This window comes from Malaya genurostris, chromosome 1 (genome assembly GCF_030247185.1).
Source record: "Malaya genurostris strain Urasoe2022 chromosome 1, Malgen_1.1, whole genome shotgun sequence".
Taxonomy (NCBI): Eukaryota; Metazoa; Arthropoda; class Insecta; order Diptera; family Culicidae; genus Malaya; species Malaya genurostris.
In genome coordinates, this window is record NC_080570.1 from 135,874,853 (window position 1) to 135,897,352 (window position 22,500).

At 42.7% G+C, this 22,500-nt stretch overlaps 1 protein-coding gene across 8 annotated transcripts in view; it reads left to right on the top strand.

The window, feature by feature from the left end:
- Positions 1 to 22,500, top strand: part of LOC131425855 (protein retinal degeneration B) — a 115,826-nt gene that overhangs the window by 80,745 nt on the left and 12,581 nt on the right. For 5 of the 8 annotated variants that reach the window (XM_058588094.1, XM_058588097.1, XM_058588098.1 and 2 more), the window contains 6 exons: positions 1,471 to 2,224; positions 2,286 to 2,653; positions 11,548 to 11,577; positions 11,675 to 11,750; positions 12,033 to 14,230; positions 19,956 to 20,128. In XM_058588094.1, the coding sequence (XP_058444077.1) occupies positions 1,471 to 2,224; positions 2,286 to 2,653; positions 11,548 to 11,577; positions 11,675 to 11,750; positions 12,033 to 14,230; positions 19,956 to 20,128 (3,599 nt within the window). Of the gene's footprint in view, positions 1 to 1,470; positions 2,225 to 2,285; positions 2,654 to 11,547; positions 11,578 to 11,674; positions 11,751 to 12,032; positions 14,231 to 19,955; positions 20,129 to 20,617; positions 20,908 to 22,500 lie in introns of all 8 variants that reach the window. The other 3 variants (XM_058588101.1, XM_058588100.1, XM_058588099.1) reach the window with 3 other exon arrangements.

A 22,500-nucleotide genomic window follows, 5' to 3' on the forward strand; every position in this document is an offset into this window, starting at 1 on the left:
AAATGAGTACGCATAAAGCCAGCATTTGACTGCATCGCATTCGAGGAAAATGTTCCGAATAGTGTTTAATGAATCCCGTACAGCATTTTGATAGTTTCTTCTACTAAAACATTGACATGTAAGAAATATTGAAAGGTATAAGCGATTGTACGACTTGTGTTACGATTATATTTATGTAACGATTTCTTCTAGGTCAAGGCTTAAACTTACAAATGACTTTGAATGGCGCCCTAATTGCTGGAATACAAACGCAATCTTCCGAAACCGAATGGTCCTTTTCAGGACTACCAAATCTTAAACAGTCAAACGGTATCAAATCAGTGACATTACCTACTACAAGTTTTATCTTGTATACAGTGGCGTCTCGTCCTCATGTGCACCTCGTGCACTGCACAACCGGTTGATTTGAAGGAATGAACTGCGTCCCCAACGCCATCCAAATTCAATTATTTTTTTGGAATCTTTATTTATTTGATGAAAGCAAGTTGCGATGAAATTGCGTGTACTTACACGCATCTCATATACATCAGGCATAAAATTTCAAGTATCTGTTGTCGCTTTAATGGTGTCTTTTCCGTGCACATGAGTTACTGCACAGATTCAAGAGGAGAATAAATTACTCAGCTCAGCTCTGAGATTGGTTTGTTGAATAAAAAATCCTATTCGAAAGTATATCTCATTGTATTGAAAAAACAATGCACAACTAGTCAGTTTTGCCATAAGACGCCATTGCTTGTATAATATACATATTTAATAAGACACATTTCCTTAGGTCTAAGATGACGGATCTGATACATCATCATTCGATATGTCTTGGTTCCGAATAGTTTTTTTCCAATGATGTTAGAAAAGAATGTGTACCTTTAGACGTTCCAAAGAGATCACTCTGGAAAACAAATACTCATGAGATGTTCCAGTCGATTGCAGAACTGGTAAAGAAATTAATTCTTGAATAAAACTGTCGGATCGAATTTTCTCGTCCAGAAACTTAATTTTATAGAAGTTTAAGAAAAATAATTTATCGATATCCAGGCGTTTGTTTGCAGAAAATCGAAAACCAAGGACTGGTCAAAAATTTCAAAACTTTAAAGACATTTGCGTTTCCTATTTTTATCGACTACATTTACGGTATTTGTCCACATTTATGCAAAACAATAATGTAGGCTTGCATTGTTCTAATTGTAAACGGGATTTTAAAAAAATACGCTGCAAACAATGAACAATCATCGAGTCGATTCGCATCCTACCAATGTATCATTTTGTTCCTAAAGCAGCAGTTTCACGTACACACACACTACACCCCATTGTGCAGCTGAATCGATTTTAGCTTTTAAACCAACGCTCTCAATTTCACGTACCGGGGGAAAACAAAAAAAAATAAAGCGAAAATACAACCACGACGAATCTATAAATCACTTCCCGGTGCAATGATCAATGTTTCCTTTGTTTCGGTGTTCTTTTTTCCAACAGAAAAAATCCCGCGAAGAAAGCAAAGGAGCCGGAAGCGGGGTGGAAATCATCGTTAACGAGCCGTACCAGGACGGCCCAGGGGGAGGAAATGGGCAGTACACGCGAAAAATTTATCACGTGGGCAGTCATCTGCCCGGTTGGATTAAGGGTCTGCTGCCGAAAAGTGCTCTCACCGTGGAGGAGGAGGCCTGGAATGCTTACCCGTATACGAAAACTCGCTACACGTGTCCATTTGTGGAGAAATTTTCGCTGGAAATCGAAACGTATTACTTTGCTGATAATGGGCACCAGGAAAATGTATTCAAACTCAGCGGGGGTGATTTGCGAAACCGGCTGGTGGATACGATAGATATCGTGAAAGATCAACTTCAGGGAGCGGATTATACCCGCGAGGAAGACCCAACTTTGTACGTATCCGAAAAAACCGCTCGTGGTCCGCTGGGAGAAAATTGGCTGGCGGATTACTGGGAGGAAGTGAAGGGAAAGAGTCAACCGACGGCACGCAACATGGCGCTGATGTGTGCCTACAAATTATGCCGCGTTGAGTTCCGTTACTGGGGTATGCAAACAAAGCTGGAAAAATTCATCCACGATGTTGCATTACGAAAAACTATGGTTCGTGCCCATCGGCAGGCTTGGGCTTGGCAGGATGAATGGTATGGGCTGACCATGGACGATATCCGAGAGATCGAAAGGCAGACGCAGCTTGCACTGCAGAAGAAAATGGGCAATGAAGATGACGATGATGATGAAGGTAGGTTGTAAATATCATATCTGAACTGTTTGAAACGGAAGTTGTTTTCTTTTCATTGTAGATCGTAGCATTTCGGATAACAACAGTCGCCAGTCGAACCAGTTCAATTCCATCGAAAAAACCGACGAGAATTCTACGCCACAGGTCATGAAAAAGTCGACTTTGGCACCTCCTTCACCGCCACAACAACACAGACAGCAAACGTTGCTGCAACCACCGCCCAAAGGAAAGAAACAACTGGTCGATGAAAGTTCCGAAGAGGAAGAAGACGATGACGACGGGGAAGAACACGATGAATCCAAATCCACGAAGTTCCACGGTCAACTGACTAGCAATCACCTTTCGAGTGGTACCAAACTACAGCACTTTGCCGGATCGAAAGGACAATTGCATTCACCGCTTGGGTCTACTCAAAGTTTTGATCTGCAGGTAGGTGAATCCTCGGGACTAGTTCGGTTGACGAAAGCGATCATTACAGCACTAGGCACTACTGCTTTTGGCATTCGAATTTTGTGTTGATCGTGAATTTACGGATTTTTTTTTCATAAATACAAACGTTTTGATTCATTTAGATAATTTACGTACGAGTTTTACATATAAATTTGAACATCATATAAATGCACTAAGGAGTGTATCGAAAATAAGCTATCCACAAACATTTGTGTTGTACGCATGTATTTGTGATGGTTTTTTATGCTCAGATCACTGAATGCTGTGCGTTTGGCTGTCAGCTTTCGATTGTTTACTTGTTTGTGCGGTTGAAGTTCTGCGTTTTCAAAATGTCGCGTATTAAAAAGGAAGTGACAATTAAGGTTCTGGACACATAACTAAGTGAGAAGGGCATTACTATGCGAAAATTTGAGAAGCGGTTTGGAATTCATCATGCCAGTGTTAAAACCATCATTAATAATTTTGGGAACCACTATTCTTTGCATGAGCTACCAGGAAGATGAAGAAAACCCGGTTCTTCCAACCCGAAACTGAACCAGAAAGTAGTATCTCTAATCATGAAGAACAAATCAATGTCAATACGTGATTTGGCCAAAAAAGCAGGAACGAGTGTCGGAATGATCCAGCGTATCAAGATGCGAAATCACCTGAAGATCTACAAGAAGCAGAAAATCTCGAATCAAAGTGTAGAACAGAAGAAGCGAGCAGCAACAAAGGTCCGGAAATTGTATTCGCGTCTTTTGCAGTGTCCGGATGCATGCGTTTTGATGGACGATGAGACGAGACTTATGTAAAGGAGAACTCGAAAACCATTCCAGGACCGCAATACTTTACTGCTGTCGTTGGGGAGGATGTGAGCGATGCGGACAGGTCAAGTGAAGAAATTCGGTCGAAAGGTACTAGTATGGCAAGCAATATGTTCCTGTGGTTTGAAGTCAATCATTTTTTACACTATCGGAGCTATAAATGCAGAAATCTATCGATCTGCGTGCCTCCAGAAGAGAGAAGTCTCGACCTCCACCAGAGAGAGTCTTCACCTCCACTGTTTTGGCCGGATTTAGCGTCGGCTCACTATGCCAAAACCACTCTCAATTGGCTTGCGGAAAAGGGTATAAATTTCTTTGTGAAAAATATCAATTCACCAAATTTCCTTCAGCTTCGGCCCATCGAACGTTACTGGGCAATCGTGAAGAGGGTCTTCAAGAAGACTGGTAAGGCAGCTGGGAACATGCATTTCAAAAAAATTTGGTCTCAAGCGTTCAAAAAATGCGATGCAACACTTGTCCGGAGCTTGATGAAGAGCGTTCGATCAAAAGTTCTAAAATTCGTGAAGGAATAACTTAAATTTCATCCGGTTTTCTTTATGCTCAAGTTTAACTTCGTACAATAAAGGATCAATTTTTAGTTGAATAAAATATCGTTTTGTATCATAATTTGAAAGAAAAATTTGTGGATAGCTTATTTTCGATACACATCTTATAGTCACAACGATTTGTATTCATTCAAACATATTTTGATTTGGCCTATTCAAAGTTGTTTTCTGTTTTTGTGAAAAGTTTCTATACATTACATAAAATTATTGGTTTTTGTACATGTTCTATTGATGTTCTCCTGATATTTCAAAGTGTAGAACAGAAGAATTGAAATTGATGATATTTCAGATTTGTTTGTATCAGTACATCACTTTATACATAGATACATAGATAGCTATTGTTTTAGCTCATGGGAGGGAATGGGGGAAACATAAAACCGAAAAAAGACATTCAATAAATTGCAGGGTGGCAAGCGACCGGGAAAACCGGGAAATACTCGCGGAAATTTGGTTCCACCGAGAAAAACCGGGAACAAGCGTGGGAATTATATTGCAAAACCGGGGAAAATATTACAAACCGAAATCTGAGTAACGATTTTCAGTGTCATGGTTTTTCTGATTCAACAAGTAAAAAGTAGGAAGCTGTACCGAATTTTTCGATTGAGCAAGAAGTGTTGAAACTGCTTATTGTCCAATACAGGTTCTATGTTAAACAATTAATTGGAAGTTAGACCAACATCTCCATGTCTCGTCCAATGATTGTTGAGGGGCTTAACAGCAATTTTTAATTAGTCTGCCATGTGCCATGCCGTAGCTTCTCATCAACTTCCTGATGATAAGGGAAGGATAAAAGGAACATGGAAAGGAATTGTGATGTGGGTATTGTTGGAAAACAGCACAAAACATAAAGAAACAAATCGTTTTGCATGGCCGAAAGGATGCTGAATGATCTGCAGGTGCCGAAATGCACGATAAATAAAACCTTCAACCCCCGAGAGGATTTAGAGATTTTACGAAAGCGAAACCATTCTGCATTCCCGGAAAAATGCAGAACGACTCGCAGTATGTACAAGCAGAAGTAAATTCGGCACCCCATAAAGGATGCCAAACAATCTGTTAAAACCGTTTTTAAGGTCAATACAGAAAGGATTCACTCACTCCAGGAAGAACGATGAACCCTTCTGACTATAGCTCCTTACCACATTGGGTGAGAAACGATAGAATATCCTTTAATTTTAGCTCCGCATACACAGACTCAATCATGTATGGAGAACCAAAAACCCGGATACGTAGTTGTGTCAATACGGGCCAGTTGCATATCAGATGATATGAAGTACCGTAATCGCATTCACACAAATCACACGAATAATACTCAGCACGTTGAATGGTAGCTAAGTGATAATTGAGTTTGAAATGTCCAGTCAGAGCTCTGACCAGAATACTGCAATGATGCTTGGAAAAAGGCAGTAGACACTTTGACATTTTCAGAATTAAATCTGGTAAAAATGCTTTTGTCTGAGCGCAAGTTTGCAAGCTGCGCCAGTTGCTGGCATGTCTAGCCAACTCATCACCCCATTAATTTCCAGTAATACCAGAATGGCCGGGTACCCATAAGAAGTAAACAGCACTTGGAATGGTGAGGTCTTCAATTTGAGTTCGACATGCGATCACTAGATTCGACCGTGAATCACATGCCTGACTGTCGGAACAAAAATAAATTCGTTTACCACAGATTCTCTGCTGAAGTGCCGATTGTATACCACACAGAATCGCGTAGATTTCTGCTTGGAACACTGTACACTATCTACCAAGTGAATGAGACTGCTCCAGCCTCATTTCACGACAGTAGGCATCAGCACCAGCACGACCATTCAACAGAGAACCGTCCGTATAACAAACTATGTGTTCTTCAAGTTGTCGTTCCAAATAGCCAGACAACCGTTGCTCACGAAAAGGATAGCTCACATTGAATGTTTTGAAAATTGTGAAGTGGGTGTTTTGCCCTGATTTACAGATAATCCAACCTGACAACACCATTGCTCAACAGATCGCAGGGCTTGCTGCATTAAATCAAAGAAAGTGATGATGCTTATACCGCTCATCAATATATGATAATCGTCGGTAAAACCGCAAGTCGGAAACCCAAGGTTATTAAGTTTCCTTAACAAACCTTCAGCGACTAGGTTCCATAGAAGTGGGGATAGTACACCACCTTGAGGACACCCACAGACACTCAGCTTTCTAAACTCTGCTTGCCGAAGTGATGAACAAAGAAGTCGATTGCTAAGCATTGCGTGTATCCAATTTGTGATGCTTGAAGGTATGCCATGACCACGGGCTGCTTCTATAATTGAATTGAAAGACATGTTATCAAATGTACCTTCAATATCTAGGAAAACTCCCAAGCAAGATTGCTTTTGTGAGAAAGCTTTTTCAATGTTGTGCACAACATCATGTAACAGGGTTGTACTGGACTTTCCACGCTGGTAAGCATGTTGCATTCCATGTAGCGGATGCACGCCCAAACTAACATTTCTAATATAGTGATCGACTATGCGTTCCACTGTTTTAAGAAGAAATGAACTAAGACTGATAGGCCTGAAACTCTTCGCTTCCTCATAAGTGTCGCGACCGCTTTTGAGAATAAATTTGACAATTATTTCCCGCCAAGAAGGGTCCAAGAATCGTAGCTACCCGAAAAGGTCTCAGGAACAGCTGTCGGTGATGGCTCCATACATCCTGGAAAGTGAGTGTTAAAAAGATAGTGAAGTACATCACCTTCATCAGACAAGTACTCACCATCTGAAGTTCTTAAGAAACCGACATTAAACTCCTTAGATTTCGAAAGTACCTTATCTTATCTACTAGCCTCGTTGAGACTAGAGACATTTGTGCAAAGGCTTTTCCAACCACTTCGCTCAGATGATCGAAGAGCATTTCTGTAAGCCATTCGATCCGACACGAATGCCTCCGACCCCTCTCTGCGTCGGTGGTTCCAAGCTCTTCTGAATAGTTTCCTTATTCTAGCAAGTTCAGCATTCCACCAAGGAGTTCCTCTAGTAGCTCGCACAATCCGAAGTGGACAAGCCTCTTCATATGCTGCAACTATGAATAATTTCTCACTGCTTGAAGCTAACTGTACCGTTTAGTGCCAAAGGACATGAATGTGACCAACCTTACGTTCGTTTCCTTCAAAATTGGACTTGATCCATCGCTGAGAGATCTCGCTCTAGTTGCTTCCATTTGGCCTGATGGTATATTATTCCGTGAATTTGTTGATTTTTCAAAAAACCAAAGAACTTCGAGCAATATCAGTCAGCTGTAACTGATTTAGGACTAATTGACAACAATATGGGTGTTCATTCTGTGGACGGTGGAGACTGTAGGGTTTGCACTATACTTGACAACTACTCTCGGACGTATTTTTCAGACGGTGAAAACCCTAGGGTTTCCACCAGAGGCAGTATTCTACTATACCTATCATTTCGAGACCTGATGTCTCTCTGTTGCAGCTTCCTGTTCGTGACGATTGTCGTCTATGGATATATTATCAAAATGTTCGAGGATTGCAGAGTAAAATAGACAATTTTTACTGCAACGCACTTGAAAGCAATTTTGATGTGATCATACTAATCGAAACTGATCTTGACGCAGCAATAAACTCAATGCAGCTATTTGACAATGTGTACAATGTGTATCGTTCTGACCGTAATAATAGAAACAGCAAAAAATCGAGATGTGGTGGAGTATTGATTGCAGTGCACAATCGTTTCATCAGCTCAATGATCAACGTTGTCAATGGAGAAGCTTTAGTACAAGTGTGTGTATCGATGTCGATTGGATGTAAGCGACTAATGTTATGTGCTATTTATATTCCTCCTGATATCAGCAGTGATGTTAATATAATGCATGCACATATTGAATCAATTAGCGAGCTAATAAGTTATGGTTCAGATAACGTCCTGCTATGCGGCGACTATAAGCAGCCTAAATTATTCTGGAACCAGGAAGACGATAAATTTCGACCTAGTAGCTCTGTTACTTTGCCGAGAGCTGCCTTGTTATTAGTGGATAGTATGGACTTTTTCAACTTACGACAAACGAGCCCTATTCGCAACTATTTAGATCGCACACTGGATCTTATTTTCTGCTCCTACATTTGTCGACATTGCTGCGTCCGTCTCACCGTTCGTCCACCGTTGATGATTAGCACTCCGTTTGCAGTTTCGGAATTGGCCATTAGGGGTGTTCCTGATAACCTGGTCGATTTTGATATGCCACATGTTACACCTGATATGGTTATGAGAGCTACTCGCAAACTTAAAAGTACGTTCACACCAGGTCCGGACGGCTTAGCTTCTGTAGTGTTGTGCCGAAACATTAAAGTTCTTGCTGAGCCATTGTGCAGAATTTTTAACCAATCGCTTATCGAATCTCGATTTCCGGCTATTTGTAAACAATCGTTTATGGTCCCTGTTCACAAAAAAGGTGATAAACGGAATGTTGCAAATTAACGTGGTATCACGAGTCTCTCAGCCGCATCTAAAAATTTTGAAATTGTCGTAAGTAGTGCTCTCCTCGAAAAAGCTAAACGCTATATTTCGAATAATCAACACGGATTCATACCGGGGCGATCAGTTACCACAAATCTACTCCAATTCGTTACAACTTGTTTTGAACATTTGGAGAAAGGAGCGCAAATTGATGCTATGTTATTTATACTAATCTTAAAGCTGCCTTCGATACGATTGACCATGGGATTTTATTAGCAAAATTATCAAAATTAGGAGTTTCTGAGCGTATTACAAATTGGTTGAGATCTTCTTCAACTGGTAGAATTTTACGTGTTAAGCTTGGTCCAACAAAATCATCAAGTTTCACTAATTCGTCCGGAGTACCCCAGGGAAGCAATCTTGGTCCGTTATTGTTCATTTTATTTTTCAACGACATTTTGCAAGTTCTGATGCCCGGATGTAAATTGGCGTATGCGGATGATGTGAAGATTTTTTTTAAATAACTATTTATTGGAATATGAGTTAAAATTATATTATTTAGATTTAAATTGGGTGTTCAGCCACAAGTGGTGACTTTTCAGCCCTATTGAATGATCTGAAGATTTACTTTATTGTTCGATGCATTGATGATTGCGTTCGCCTTCAAGCAATATTGGATCAGTTTGTCGACTGGTGTCATCGAAACAAGCTGACAGTGAGTGTTTCCAAATGCGTAGTCATGTCTTATTACCACATCAAACTGCCTTTAACATTCGACTATGCTGTTGATGGTGTCGTCCTGCATAGAACTCATCAATTTAGTGATCTAGGTGTGCTGCTTGATGAAAAGCTCACGTTCAATATGCATCGATCTGCCGTAATCGCAAAAGCTAACCGACAATTAGGGTTTATTACGAAGATATCGAAAAACTTCTCGGATCCTTATTGTTTTAAAGCACTCTACTGCTCACTCGTTCGGCCCATACTGGAGAATGCTTCAATCGTTTGGCATCCTAATCAATTGACTTGGAGCTTAAGGATAGAAAATGTACAGCATGTTCATCATATATGCACTGCGGAACCTACAATGGCGCGACCCGATAAATCTCCCACCTTATGTTGATCGGTGCAAGCTGCTAAATTTGGAAACTCTTCAACGACGTCGTTGCATCCAGCAGGCTGGATTTGTTGCAAAACTCTTGAATGGCGAAGTTGACAGCTCTGAACTATTATCATCATTGAGCATCCGAGTACCATCCAGATCTCTGCGTCATGGCTCATTTCTTGTACCTCGCTTCCATCGCACTAACTTTGGAGAACCGTCTTGCCGATGTATATATGATTAGATAACGAAGGTTCGAGCTCATTGGAGACGAGTCAATTTACCAACTCATGATGTGTGGAATGTGGACATTGTCATTAATTGAATTTATGGTTTCCATTACAACCAGAGCATGCAAATTCACCGGATAGTTTCGTTCATTGAACAGACGTGTTTGCAAGCAAATTGCCATGTAAAATGCTTTGAAATTGCAGGCATAGATTGTTTTTATCCAGAGCGACATTCATTCATTTTAGGAATTTTGGAAGCATTTCGTTATGTGGCACTAAAATTCCTGTATTTCAGTTATTTATTATTCAACTCAAGATCTTTTTTTATACAAATGTAGCGTTTTCTTCATACTTTTAAGCAAAAATATAGATAAAATTATTCGTCACGGTTTCGAAGGAATTTTTCCCGTAACACGGCTCATTAGGCGGCGCACACCTTCTTCGTCCATCCATCGTTTAGCTATCTTATTCCACCAGGTCGTCATCTGATTGATGTCTTTGACAACCTTTTCCTTTGCCTTACGTCTCGTCTTCATGATTGCTCAGTATTTCTCAATAGAGCGGAATTAAGGCAGTTGGGTGGGTTAAGGTTTTTCGGAACAAACTGGACCCCTTTCTCTGCATACGATTCTTGAACGACTTTGCTGTAATGACAGCTTGCCAAATCTGGCCAAAACATTACGGGATGGTCGTGGGATCAAATGAACGGCAAAATTCGTTTTCGGAGATATCGAAAAACTTCTTTTTGGTATAGTTTCGATGTCATTGTCTTATTTGTAATGAAAACTTTCGTTTTTGTGCCACAGCTGCAAATGCCCTGCCAAATCATAAATATTCTTGCAAATTTTTCGACAAAAAACAAATTTAAATTTGGCTGGAACATCCCCCCGAGCCGTTGCCAAGTAAAATGTTTGACCTGGGATTTGGCCGAAGTCAGCCTTGACATAGGTTTCATCGTCCATCAGAAGACACCTGTCGAACTTGGTCAGCACCAGGTCATCTAGTTTCCGAGCACGAATTTTGACCACACTATTCTGTTTTATGGTCCGATTTGGTTGTTTGCTAGCTCAACACTGCTAGCTTGATTCCTTCCCGGAGTCGAGTTCTCCTCATGTTACTATGAGCAGCACCGAATTTTCTGGCCAAATCACGATCCGACTGATTAGGATTCCTCTTAATCGTCTTCAAAATCTTACCACGCAGTTTCCGGTCGACAATTCCACTCCGACGATTGGCTTGAGGCTTTCGAATCGTCGTCAATGTTTCCTTATACCGTTTTTATAACGCGCCATATGGTATTTCTGGGCAAATGTTTAGCTAGCCTAGATGCAGACCACAATGGATTTTCCAAATAACTGTGCACAATTTTTTCCCTTCTTTCGGCTTCCATGTTGATTGTTTACAAAGTACAGTCGATTTGCGGAATGTCAAAAATCATACGTGAAGCCGACAAAATTCCCGACACGTGGGCGCTAAGAACTTCAAAATCCGTCCACCAGGAGCGCCACAATATGAGCAAAAGTTTGTTCCAATTCTAAATGAAGCAAGCTTTAGTTCGTAAATGGAGGGAATTCGGTGTAATTGTTGTTTAACTTGCCAAACATAACCTCTTTGGTTGAATGGTTTTTTACGGAATGACACAAATTTATGATTAGGTATTATTTCACTATCAAATAAGTGCTATTTTCTCTTTCTTTTTGGTTTCCTGGTTTACTCTACACCGAACACACACACAGCTGGCCAATCACAAACCATTACCTAAGAATGTAAGTTTTTCTGTTCGTTTCTAAGCCATTTTTGTTCTACCCTCAGCAGCAGTTCGATGAAATGGAAATAAACTTTAATTTCGTACCTCTTTGGCAGGTCGCAAACTGGCGTATGGAGAAACTGGAGGTGGACTCAAAGTCCGGATCTGAGGAAGAATTTTTCGATTGCGTAGGTAAGATCGAAAGACTTCCAGAATGGAAGCGACCTTCTGTTACCCACACGTTTACTTTCCTTGTCGACTTTTATGCCTTAGTTTATTCACTTACTATCGACACATCTTTTAACCAACCATATTACGTTCGCATGCTAAATTCTATTTCGTGGAACACACAACTACCTAACCAATCGAAGCACGTGGTATGTTTTTTTCGTTTTTCGTTCAAGTTTTGTTTTTAGATTAGTTCAAAACGAAACGGTACTAGCCTCGAGAAAATAATCTTTCCCAAACCCTTAGGTGACATCGGCGAGCAGCAATCCCTGGCCAAATGGAGTTCGCTGGAACTACTAGCCGAAGAGGAAGACAGTCCACCGATGACCGGCGATCAGGAAGATTCGATCTTCAATCACAGCTACTTACAGCGCGTAGCTTCCGAGCGAGGCAGTCGACGTCCAACGCTCGGAACAGCATCCAGTATCGATCGCGGTAACGGCGATTCACCACCTGGATCTCCCGGTCTACCATCGTGTCCGACAACGGTGCTTATGCTGGTTCTGCACGCGGGTAGCGTTCTGGATGCCAACTCCGACATGACGGCGAAAAAGTCCGATGTTACGACGTTTCGCGGTGCGTTTGAATCCGTTATGCGACAGCATTATCCCTCGCTGGTTGGTCACGTTGCGATCCGGTTGGTTCCGTGCCCGTCCGTGTGTAGCGATGCCCTGGGTATCCTCTCCAGTCTGAGTCCGTACTCGTTTGATGCTTCACCCGCATCAACGGCCGATATTCCTAATCTGACGGATATTCCGATCGGAGCGATTCCACTGCTAACGACATGTTCACCGGAGTTTCAGGATGCTGTGAATCGAGCCATTGCAAGTGCCAATATGGTGTATGCGGAGTTTTTGCGAAGCGACGAAGGAAAAGGATTCAACGGGCAAGTGGCACTGATCGGTGATTCCATGGGAAGTGTGCTAGGACACGATGCGCTCTGTAGAACTAACATACGGCATGGAAGTGAAGCTTCGGGACTAGATCACATCGTGGATTTTGTTGAAGTGAATGATTTGGATGCGAACAGGCTACTGACGGCACCGTCTCCTAGACGACGATCTTCCTCAACCAGTGATGCTCGAATTCCAAAGTTCGAGTTTGAAGTCGGTGACTTTTTCATGTTTGGCAGCCCACTGGCAATTATCCTAGCTGCTCGAAGATTGAGCGACAGTCGTTATGGTACGCACAAACCTTCCTGCTCTCAAATGTATAATCTTTTCCATCCTACTGATCCGATGGCATCCCGGTTGGAGCCACTGCTTAGTGCGCGCTTTTCATTGCTTCTCCCGGTGAATGTACCTCGCTATGCCAAGTATCCGTTGGGAAATGGACAGCCGTACCACCTACTCGAACTGATACAATCAAGCCCGCATATATTCAGCAATGGACCTCCGGCCCGTCGTCTTTCCGATGCTTCGATCCAAAGTGCAGCCTCCGGTATGATCGATAATGTTCCTCTGACAACCATCAACCAACTACAGCAGCGCTGGTGGGGATCAAAGCGCTTGGACTATGCTCTCTACTGTCCGGACGGGCTTAGCAATTTTCCGGCACATGCTCTCCCGCATCTGTTCCATGCCAGTTACTGGGAATCCAGTGACGTGATTGCTTTCATCCTACGTCAAATCGGTCGTTTCGATAATTTCACACTCGTTGGTTCCGATGACAAAGATGTGTCTTCGTTCCGACCAGCGCAACCACGGGAAAAATGGAATAAGAAACGTACGTCTGTGAAGCTGAAAAATGTCACCGCCAATCACCGAGCTAATGATGTAATCGTTAGAGAAGGTGAGGCTCAAAAGTTGCTCGCTCGCTTCATGTACGGGCCATTGGATATGATCACCCTGGCCGGCGAAAAAGTTGATATTCACGTGATGAAAGACCCACCGGGTGGTGAGTGGCAACTGCTGGCCACAGAAACCACCGATAAAACAGGACGTATCACCTACAGTCTACCTGACGAACGAAGTCTTGGCTACGGAATCTATCCGGTGAAAATGGTTGTGCGAGGTGATCACACTTCGGTTGATTTCTACATGGCCGTGGTGCCACCGCGAACCGAATGCATCGTGTTCAGCATAGATGGATCGTTCACGGCATCCGTTTCGGTAACCGGAAAGGACCCGAAAGTACGGGCGGGAGCGGTAGATGTTTGCCGGCACTGGCAAGAGTTGGGCTATCTGCTGATTTACATCACCGGCCGGCCGGATATGCAGCAGCAACGGGTACTATCGTGGCTGAGCCAGCACAACTTCCCCCACGGTTTGGTGTCATTTGCCGACGGGCTTTCTACGGACCCGTTAGGTCACAAGGCGGCCTACCTGAACACGTTGATCCAGAGTCACGGGCTGATTGTACATCTGGCCTACGGCAGCAGTAAAGATATTAGTGTGTACACCAGTATTGGACTGAAACCAAAGCAGATATTTATTGTTGGCAAGGTAAGTCCTAATGGATTGTGTTTTTTATGCATATTATGATTTGATTAAAATATTACGAGAACTACAGGGTATTTCCGAAATGAGAATAAACTAAGCGTGCTCGCGTGAGTGATGGACTACGTCCAATGGAATCTAGGACCATCACCAAAGTCACTAAACCTCCTTGGGGTACGGCTGCTGTTCCAATACTTGCTGCAGTTGCTGTAATGGCAACTGCTATGATCTTTCCTAACGATAGTTCCATTCCGCGTAGCTGAGCAATGAATATAGCGGCTACTGCCTGAAATTTATCATATGAGTTAGAATTATCAACCACCAATCATACATAGAATGTACCTCATATAGCGCTGTTCCATCCATGTTGATAGTCGTACCAATGGGAATTACAAAACGGGTTATCCGTGTATCGATTTGATTTTTCTTCTCCAAACATTGCAGTGTTACGGGCATAGTTGCTGAGCTTGATGATGTTCCAAACGCTGTAGCAATTGCTTGACCCATATTAGATAGAAACTTGTAGGGATTTTTTCTGGTTAGCAAAAAGTATATTATCGGTAGTACAACAATACCGTGAAATATTATACCACAAACAACAACTGCAAAATATAACCCAAGTTTACTAAAAACGTCGGCTAAGTCATCCATTTCTAAAAATTTCGCCATGATAAGTGATAGTACCCCTATTGGTGATAACGCGTGAGTGATTGGACTACGTAATAGTTGTCCTACACTAACTAAATCTTCGTTGTGTTCAAATTATTCTCAAGATCGATCAATATTTTATATTGATTATGTGTAAAATAATTTCAAGCTAAAAATTATAAATTGAAAAAAAAACAACTAATTTTTGAATGCCGACCTTTCTGTCCGTTATTGACTATCCTTTCGATTGCATCACAATGCATTTTTGAATGCGAATAGCTTTGAGTTGGCTCTGCAAGCAGAATATCCTCTGAAAGATCCCGTCAACGAACCTATATCCGTTTTTGAAAAAAATTAAAATTCCCTTAAATACCACTATGAAGATTCCTTTCGGTACAACGGGTTGAAATTCTCCAGGCCATGGCGGCTTACTTATCCTACCTAGCAGTTATATTCCTGAGGTTTAATGTATCAAACATACGTTTCCATATAACTCGGTTCATGGATTCTCCATAGGTGGTCCGCAACACCTTTCTTTCGAACACACTAAGGGCGCGTTGGTCCTTTGCCAACATAGTCCAGGTATCGTGGCCATATAGAACAACTGGTCATTCGAGCGTTTTGTAGATGGTCAATTTCGTGCGGTGGCGTACTTTCCTCGATCGAAGGGTTTTTCTGAGTCCAAAGGACGCACGATTCCCTGCCAAAATACGTCTCTGAATTTCTCTGCTTGTGTCATTATCAGCGGTCACCAGTGAGCCCAAATACACGAACTCGTCAGCCACTTCGATATCGCCACCGTCTATCAATATTCGTGGTGGGAGACGAAGTGTTTCTTCTCTAGAGCCTCTTCCTCTCATTTATTTTGTTTTCGACGCATTTATGGCCAGTCCGATACGCCTAGCTTCAGCTTTCAGTCCAATATATGTTTCCGTCATCTGCTCAAGGTTACTTGTCACAATATCAATGTCGTCAGCGAAACCAAAAAGTTGTACGGACTTTCGGAAGATCGTGCCACTCGTGTCGATCCTCGCTCTTCGAATCACACCTTCCAGGGCAATATTGAACAAGATACATACAAGAGAGTCCATCACCTTGCCGTAGCCCTCTCCGAGATTCAAAGGGACTCGAGAGCGTCCCAGAAACTCGGACGTAGCACATCACTCTATCCATCCTTGCTTTGACCAATCGCGTCAGTTTATCCGGGAAACCGTATTCGTGCATGATCTGCCATAGCTGTTCTCGATCGATTGTGTCGTATGCCGCTTTGAAGTCAATGACACTTCTGGAGTACTTGTCTTTTCGCGAATATGTGATCCGTAGTGACGCGGGCTACAGTATATCCCGCTTGGTACGGCCCTTTTTGTAGACGGGACATACCACTCCTTCTATCCATTCCTGCGGTAGAATCTCCTTCTCCCAAATCTTGGAAATCATCCAGTGCAGCGCTCTAGCCAGTGCCTATCCTCCATGCTCTAACATGGTAACATCGCCTGGTAACTGGCCATAACCCGCGACTTTGTTGTTTCTCAGCTTGCCGATCTCCTCACTTTTCTCTGACAGATCAGGTGCTGGGAATCTGTCGTCGGCTGAGCGTGCACCCAGATTGATTCCTGTGTCATTCTCTGTATCTTGTACTTCGCCATTCAGATGTTCGTCATAGTACTGCTTCCACCTGTCGATCACCTCACGTTCGTTCGTGAGAAGGTTACCACTGATATCTCTGCACATTTCGACCTGTGGTGTGTAGCCTCTACGTGAGCGATTCACCTTCTCATAGAACTTCCGTGTGTCATTTGCGCGGTACAGCTGTTCCATCGCTTCGCGATCTTGATCTTCCTGATGGCGCTGTTTCCTCCGGAAAACCGTGTTCTGTCTGTTCCACGCCTGTCTGTGTCGTTCCTCGTTCGCTCTCGTGCTGTGTTGCAACATCCTCGCCCTTGCTGCATTCTTCTTTTCGACCAACTGCTGGCATTCGCCGTCAAACCAGTCATTTTCTCGATTCGATAACCTCGTACCTAGTACGGTTGAAGCAGTGCTACTCACGGCGGACCTTATGTTCCTCTAGCCGTCTTCAAGAGTCGCCGCGCCAAGCTGCTCTTCCGTTGGTAGCACTTGCTCCAGTTGTTGCGCGTATTCCTCTGCAGTACGAATGCTACGTAGCTGCTCGAGATTGAATCCCGGCGTTCCTGTGCGACGAGTGTTGTGCACCGTCAATAGTTTTGAGCGCATACAAACTGCAACAAGGTAGTGGACGGAATCAATGTTGGCACGATATTTCCAATCCAACACGAAAACCTTCTTGTCTCGACTAAGTCCAATAATGATAATGATGCAGATGTCAAATGTAGCAAACGATTGCTGTGATGGAAATGCACTGATTGTCAATTGTCACTGAAACGAAGCGAAACGTGGTAATTAATACCGTTTTCGTTTATTGATCAGAGCAGCCCGAAAACGCGTACCACGTGTTCGTTTTACTCGAAGTCAGAGTCGCCCGCGTTTAAGTTAGAAAACGAAAACGGTATAAGTTGTGGTCTAGAACCACACATCCTCCCTCATCTCCAAACAAAGTAGACGTCGCGACTCGTGTCCAAATTTTTTTTTCTCGGCGGTCGTCCCGATCCGCACCATAAATCCTTACGGCCGACCCGGTCCGCACTAAAACTCCCGGTCCGCGTCCAAATTTTTCTCAGCGGTCGTCCCGATCCACACTAAAACTCCTCACGGCCGTCCCGGTCCGCATCCAAATTTTTTTCAGCGGTCGTCCCGATCCGCACTAGAACTCCTCACGGCCGTCCCGGTCCGCATCCAAATTTTCCACGGCCGTCCCGGTCCGCGTCCAAATTTTTCTCAGCGGTCGTCCCGATCCGCACTAAACCTTCTTCCGAATCGCGGCCGCATTTTTTTACCTATTATCTTTTTGTGCTTTTCTTGAGAAAAAATTCATCCGTCAACTTGCTATGACGAACAAACTAACTGTCGTCTCCTGGCAGGATCGCCATTGTGTGATTTCTGAAATCTTTGATATTTCCAATCCAACACGAAAACCTTCTTGTCTCGACTAAGTCCAATAATGATAATGATGCAGATGTCAAATATAGCAAACGATTGCTGTGATGGAAATGCACTGATTGCTAATTGTCACGGAAAACGAAGCGAAACGTGGTAACTAAGTTGTGGTCTAGAACCACACAATAGCTGCTCGAGATTGAGTCCCAATTGGCACTGCGGTAAGTGCGGACATTGATGACGTCGGAGAAGAATAGCCCGTCGATGAGAACGTGGTCGATTCGATTTTTCCGTATGTTGATCCGGTGATCTCCAGGTGGCTTTGTGGATATCTTTGCGGGGGAAGAAGTTGCTTCGAACTACCATTCCTCGGAAGGCTGCAAAGTTTACGCATCGTTGACCGATGTCATTTGTTGTCGCCGACAGACTCTCCAGCCCGAACACGGGCCTGTACATTGCCTCCCGGCTAATCTGAGCATCATCCTGCTGCGCGTAAAATGCTTCCTTCTCGTCATCGGGTCTCGTCTCATGTGGGCAGTGCACGTTGCTGATGCTGTAATTGAAGAAACGGCCCTTGATCTTCAATACGCACATCCTATCACTGATTGGCTGCCGCCCAATCACGCGCTGGCTCATCCTGCCCAGCAGTACAAATCTCGTTCCTAGAACGCTGGTTGTGCCACAGCTCTGGTAGAAGGTAGCCACTCGATGCCCACTGTTCCACACCTTCTGTCCCGTCCAACAGAGTTCCTGCGGATTTGAATCTCATCATGCAGGATTCGGTCATATCCTGGGAAGCCAAGCGATTTGCAGTTCCATGTGCCAAGCTTCCAATCGTAGTCCTTTTTTCGTCGCTTAGATTTTTCCTGATCATTCCGAGTCGTATTTCTTCCTTGATTATGCGTTCCTCCTTTTTTGCGGCCGGCTTGTTAGGCCTACACCAACCTACTGTCTTACCAGAGGACCATCTTGTCAGCACTGTCCATGCCCCAACATGGGGAACAGACGCCCGAACTGACCATGCCCCAACATGGGGAACAGACGCTCACGTAAGCCCGCTTTCTGTAAAGAGAAGGCAGGCCCTCTCTTTCCTGTCAGCATACGACCAAGGTCCCACCGGGTTGGTTACCCGATTTTTCCTATGGTTACTCGTACAACAGCCGGCACCGCGGGGAAGTGGGAAAAGGACAAGAGGCTAAGAGCCACATTGGGGCCTGAATTACGCATTGTCCATTCGTTAACCAACCTTAGCTCCAGTATGCAAGTTCCGAATTTAGTTCCAGCACGCAGGAATGCATTCTGAATTAAATTCTGCTTCAGAAGTCAGTTCTGAAATTCTAATTCGGAATTCAGATCTAAGATTTAGTTTCAGAATCCATATCTAAAATTCATATCCTGAGTTTTGTTTATGAATTCTGAAGTTGCAATTGTAAATCAAAATTCTGGATTCGAACCCCGAACATAGATTAAACAACTAGATTCGGTTCCAAAATCTAGCCAAGAAACCAGTTCCAGAATCCAGAATTAGGATTCAGTTGCAGAGCAATAGTCAACCTATAACCTGGAACTAAATTCTGAAAATGAAATCAGATACTAACTTCTAAACCTGAAATTACCTTAAGGATTCAGGGGAACCAGAGTCCAGCTCTTGGAATCAGTTCTAGAATTTATTTGGCTCGCCACGACGTCCGCAATGCCAATGATAGCACGACCTGAGCGTTTGAGGTCCGTCTTTACTGCTGCTTGTGGAAGGTCCTCACCAAGACGTCCAGTTTCGTCAAAAGCACAAGATGAAATAATTGATTTTATACCATGGTTTACCTTCGCTACATGTACGGTTAAACATCGGGTTTGATATGTGCCTGACCATCAAAACCGTCGTTGCGGGTACGAGGAAAGCAAGCAATTGATTGAAAAAGTTTATCACGCTCAACCCTGCGGGTCTTGGTTCGGAAGTCGATTTTAGAACCTTTCCTGCATGAGATACATAGTTGATAAAAGAAAAATGTTCGATTATTCTGCGACGTTTCAATGCGGAGATTATTAATTCTCATCGGGTCTATACTTTCAGGTCAGCAAAAAGCAGCAATCGTTGGCCACACCGCTCACCGAAGGATACGCCTCCCATTTGAGTTCCTTGATCGCCCCAGGTGGATCCCGACCAGCACAGGGTAACGCTCGTATGGTGATACCGCGCGGTTGCTTCAACCTACCCGGTCAGCATCAGTCGATCCGCAGGCGAAGGTTTGTCCCGAGTTAACTCTAACGCCCGCCACGATTCGTCTCGTTTTTCCCAACACAAAGCACGCATAATGTCTGTGTTCATCCAGTCCCGTGAATGCACGTGGTTTGCGAAACGGCAACCAAAACCAAATTTGTTATGTCATTCCGTTTCCCCCATAAACGTATAGTAGAAGTAATAGAAAATAAGCACCTGCCGAAAAAAAAACAAACAATAGCAAAGCCAAACAACAGCCAATCGTGTAGGTAGCTGTTCATCCCTCAGCTTGCAATGAACATACAAGCAAACAACCAACCGAACATTAAAATGTAGTAGCATCCCTCCCCATTAGTACAGCCACGCACTTTTGTTAAATGTTATATCAGTGTTGAATCCCACAGTTCACCGCACCCCCAGTAGAATACGACGACGCTAAGTAAATATCATCAAAGTATGAATCATCACCCAACCCTTCACATCTTACTTCCCCCTCCGTATATAAAAAAAAACAGCAACGAACCGGGAATGTCCTCGCCGGCGCGCAGCGGATTTCTCAAAAGAAAAACATATCTTCACTAGACTGCAGACCGCTGCCGTTGCCACTGAGAGCGAACTGGGGATGCTCGACCCGTCCGGAACACTTTGTGGCAATTAACAACCTCTCTACACGATGAACACGACGATACTGTTTACAAACACCGACATGGATATATGGATATGGATGTGCCACCTCTTCACACTTCACAGCAGAAGAATTTGCGTGCTTGACGAATGCGACTAACGGGTTGGATTCTGTCACTTGGTAAGTATTTTTCTCGGTTTAAATAGCGAACGAAGCGATTCTATTAACTTTTTTTTTTGTTCTGAAGGGAACGCGTGGTTTTCTTCTGTTTTTTCGGTCAAGGAATAACCGAACGTTTCCGTTGTGATTGAGTTTGATGGAGTCGCTTAGTTATTTGAAAATTGAAACGACATTTCATCTACGGTCATTTTGGGTGAAAAATGCATTTCAAACTTCGAGAGCAGTAATTGACATGTAGATCCCTAGTATTTAGCTTCTGACCTAGTTTGTCCATGTTTGTTACTACGCTAATTTTGTTCGAGTCGTCAGTATAAAGTCGTGAGAAATACGTGTCCCACGATTGTGGTTTATGTTCTGAAATGTATTTATCGCTTCCTTTTGAATTATTTCAAACATAAAGTAATTCCAGAAATATGGTCATCAGAATTTCACATACTCCGATTCAAATGAAACTTTGAACATGTCTTCATAATAGCAAACCATTTATTTTTCACGGACGAAGAGATCAATTTTGAATACTTACTTTTAAAACGGGTGAATGATTTTTTGTTTGCACTTTTTTCATATCTTTATCACCCCAATTCTGTATACCGATCGAATGCAAAAATTTACATTCTGTAACTCGATCGAGTAATACTTTTGTATGGAAAACTCGATCTCGATCGAGATACAGAATTGGTGAGTATATCTCGATAATTGTTAATTGTACTAAAACGGTTTCAATGAATGAGATCTAGGAAATTATTTTCATTTATAAACGTTTATTTATACCCGGTTTCAACCTAATCGTGTTCTTTCGCCGGGTTAGATCTAGGAAATCTAAACATACACTTTCGAAAAAGGTGAATGGGTAATTGAAGAGACATAACCGAATTGACGTGAATACGAATAATATCGACTTGCTGAAAGAGAAATTGTCCCCTTATAAAGCACAATATAAACACAGACGAACGGCACATATAGATGAGAATTGTAATTAAATAAAAGACGTATCATAATAAAATGTCCATATGAATACATGTTGCCAAAATTTCAATCGTTGCAGAAATACGTCAAGTGCGTTACATTTAAATTTCAGCGAAATCAGTTCAAATGGATCATAATCCGAGAAGATTTAATCATGGTGTATTATCATAACATAAAAATATATTATTTTCACCAAATCATGACTCGTTTTGCTCATTTCTAGAATCGGAATTTGGCCCGTGCTGTATTCGATTCCCAAGAGGTGAACGAGGTGTTAAAACATCTATAATTGAAACAAAAACAAAAATTTCGATGTCTTTTTCCTTGAATTTTCAACGCAGGAATAGCGGAATATTTCACCTCCAAGGATGCCAGGATATTTTTTAAAAAAATCAGTCTGCGCAAAATCTGTGATCTTCTTCTCATAAGAATACAGCTAACCGACATCATTTTCGTAAGTTAAAAAGGCTCTACTCAGCAAGCGATTATATTTTGTTGGTCGATGAGCGTTTGTTGAACGGCATACTGCACGAAATACTCGGTCAGTTTACAGGAACGGTTTGTTGTTGTTTTTACTCCTACAAAAATAGTGCGGAAATTGAGTGTTATCTTCATATAGAAAGAAAA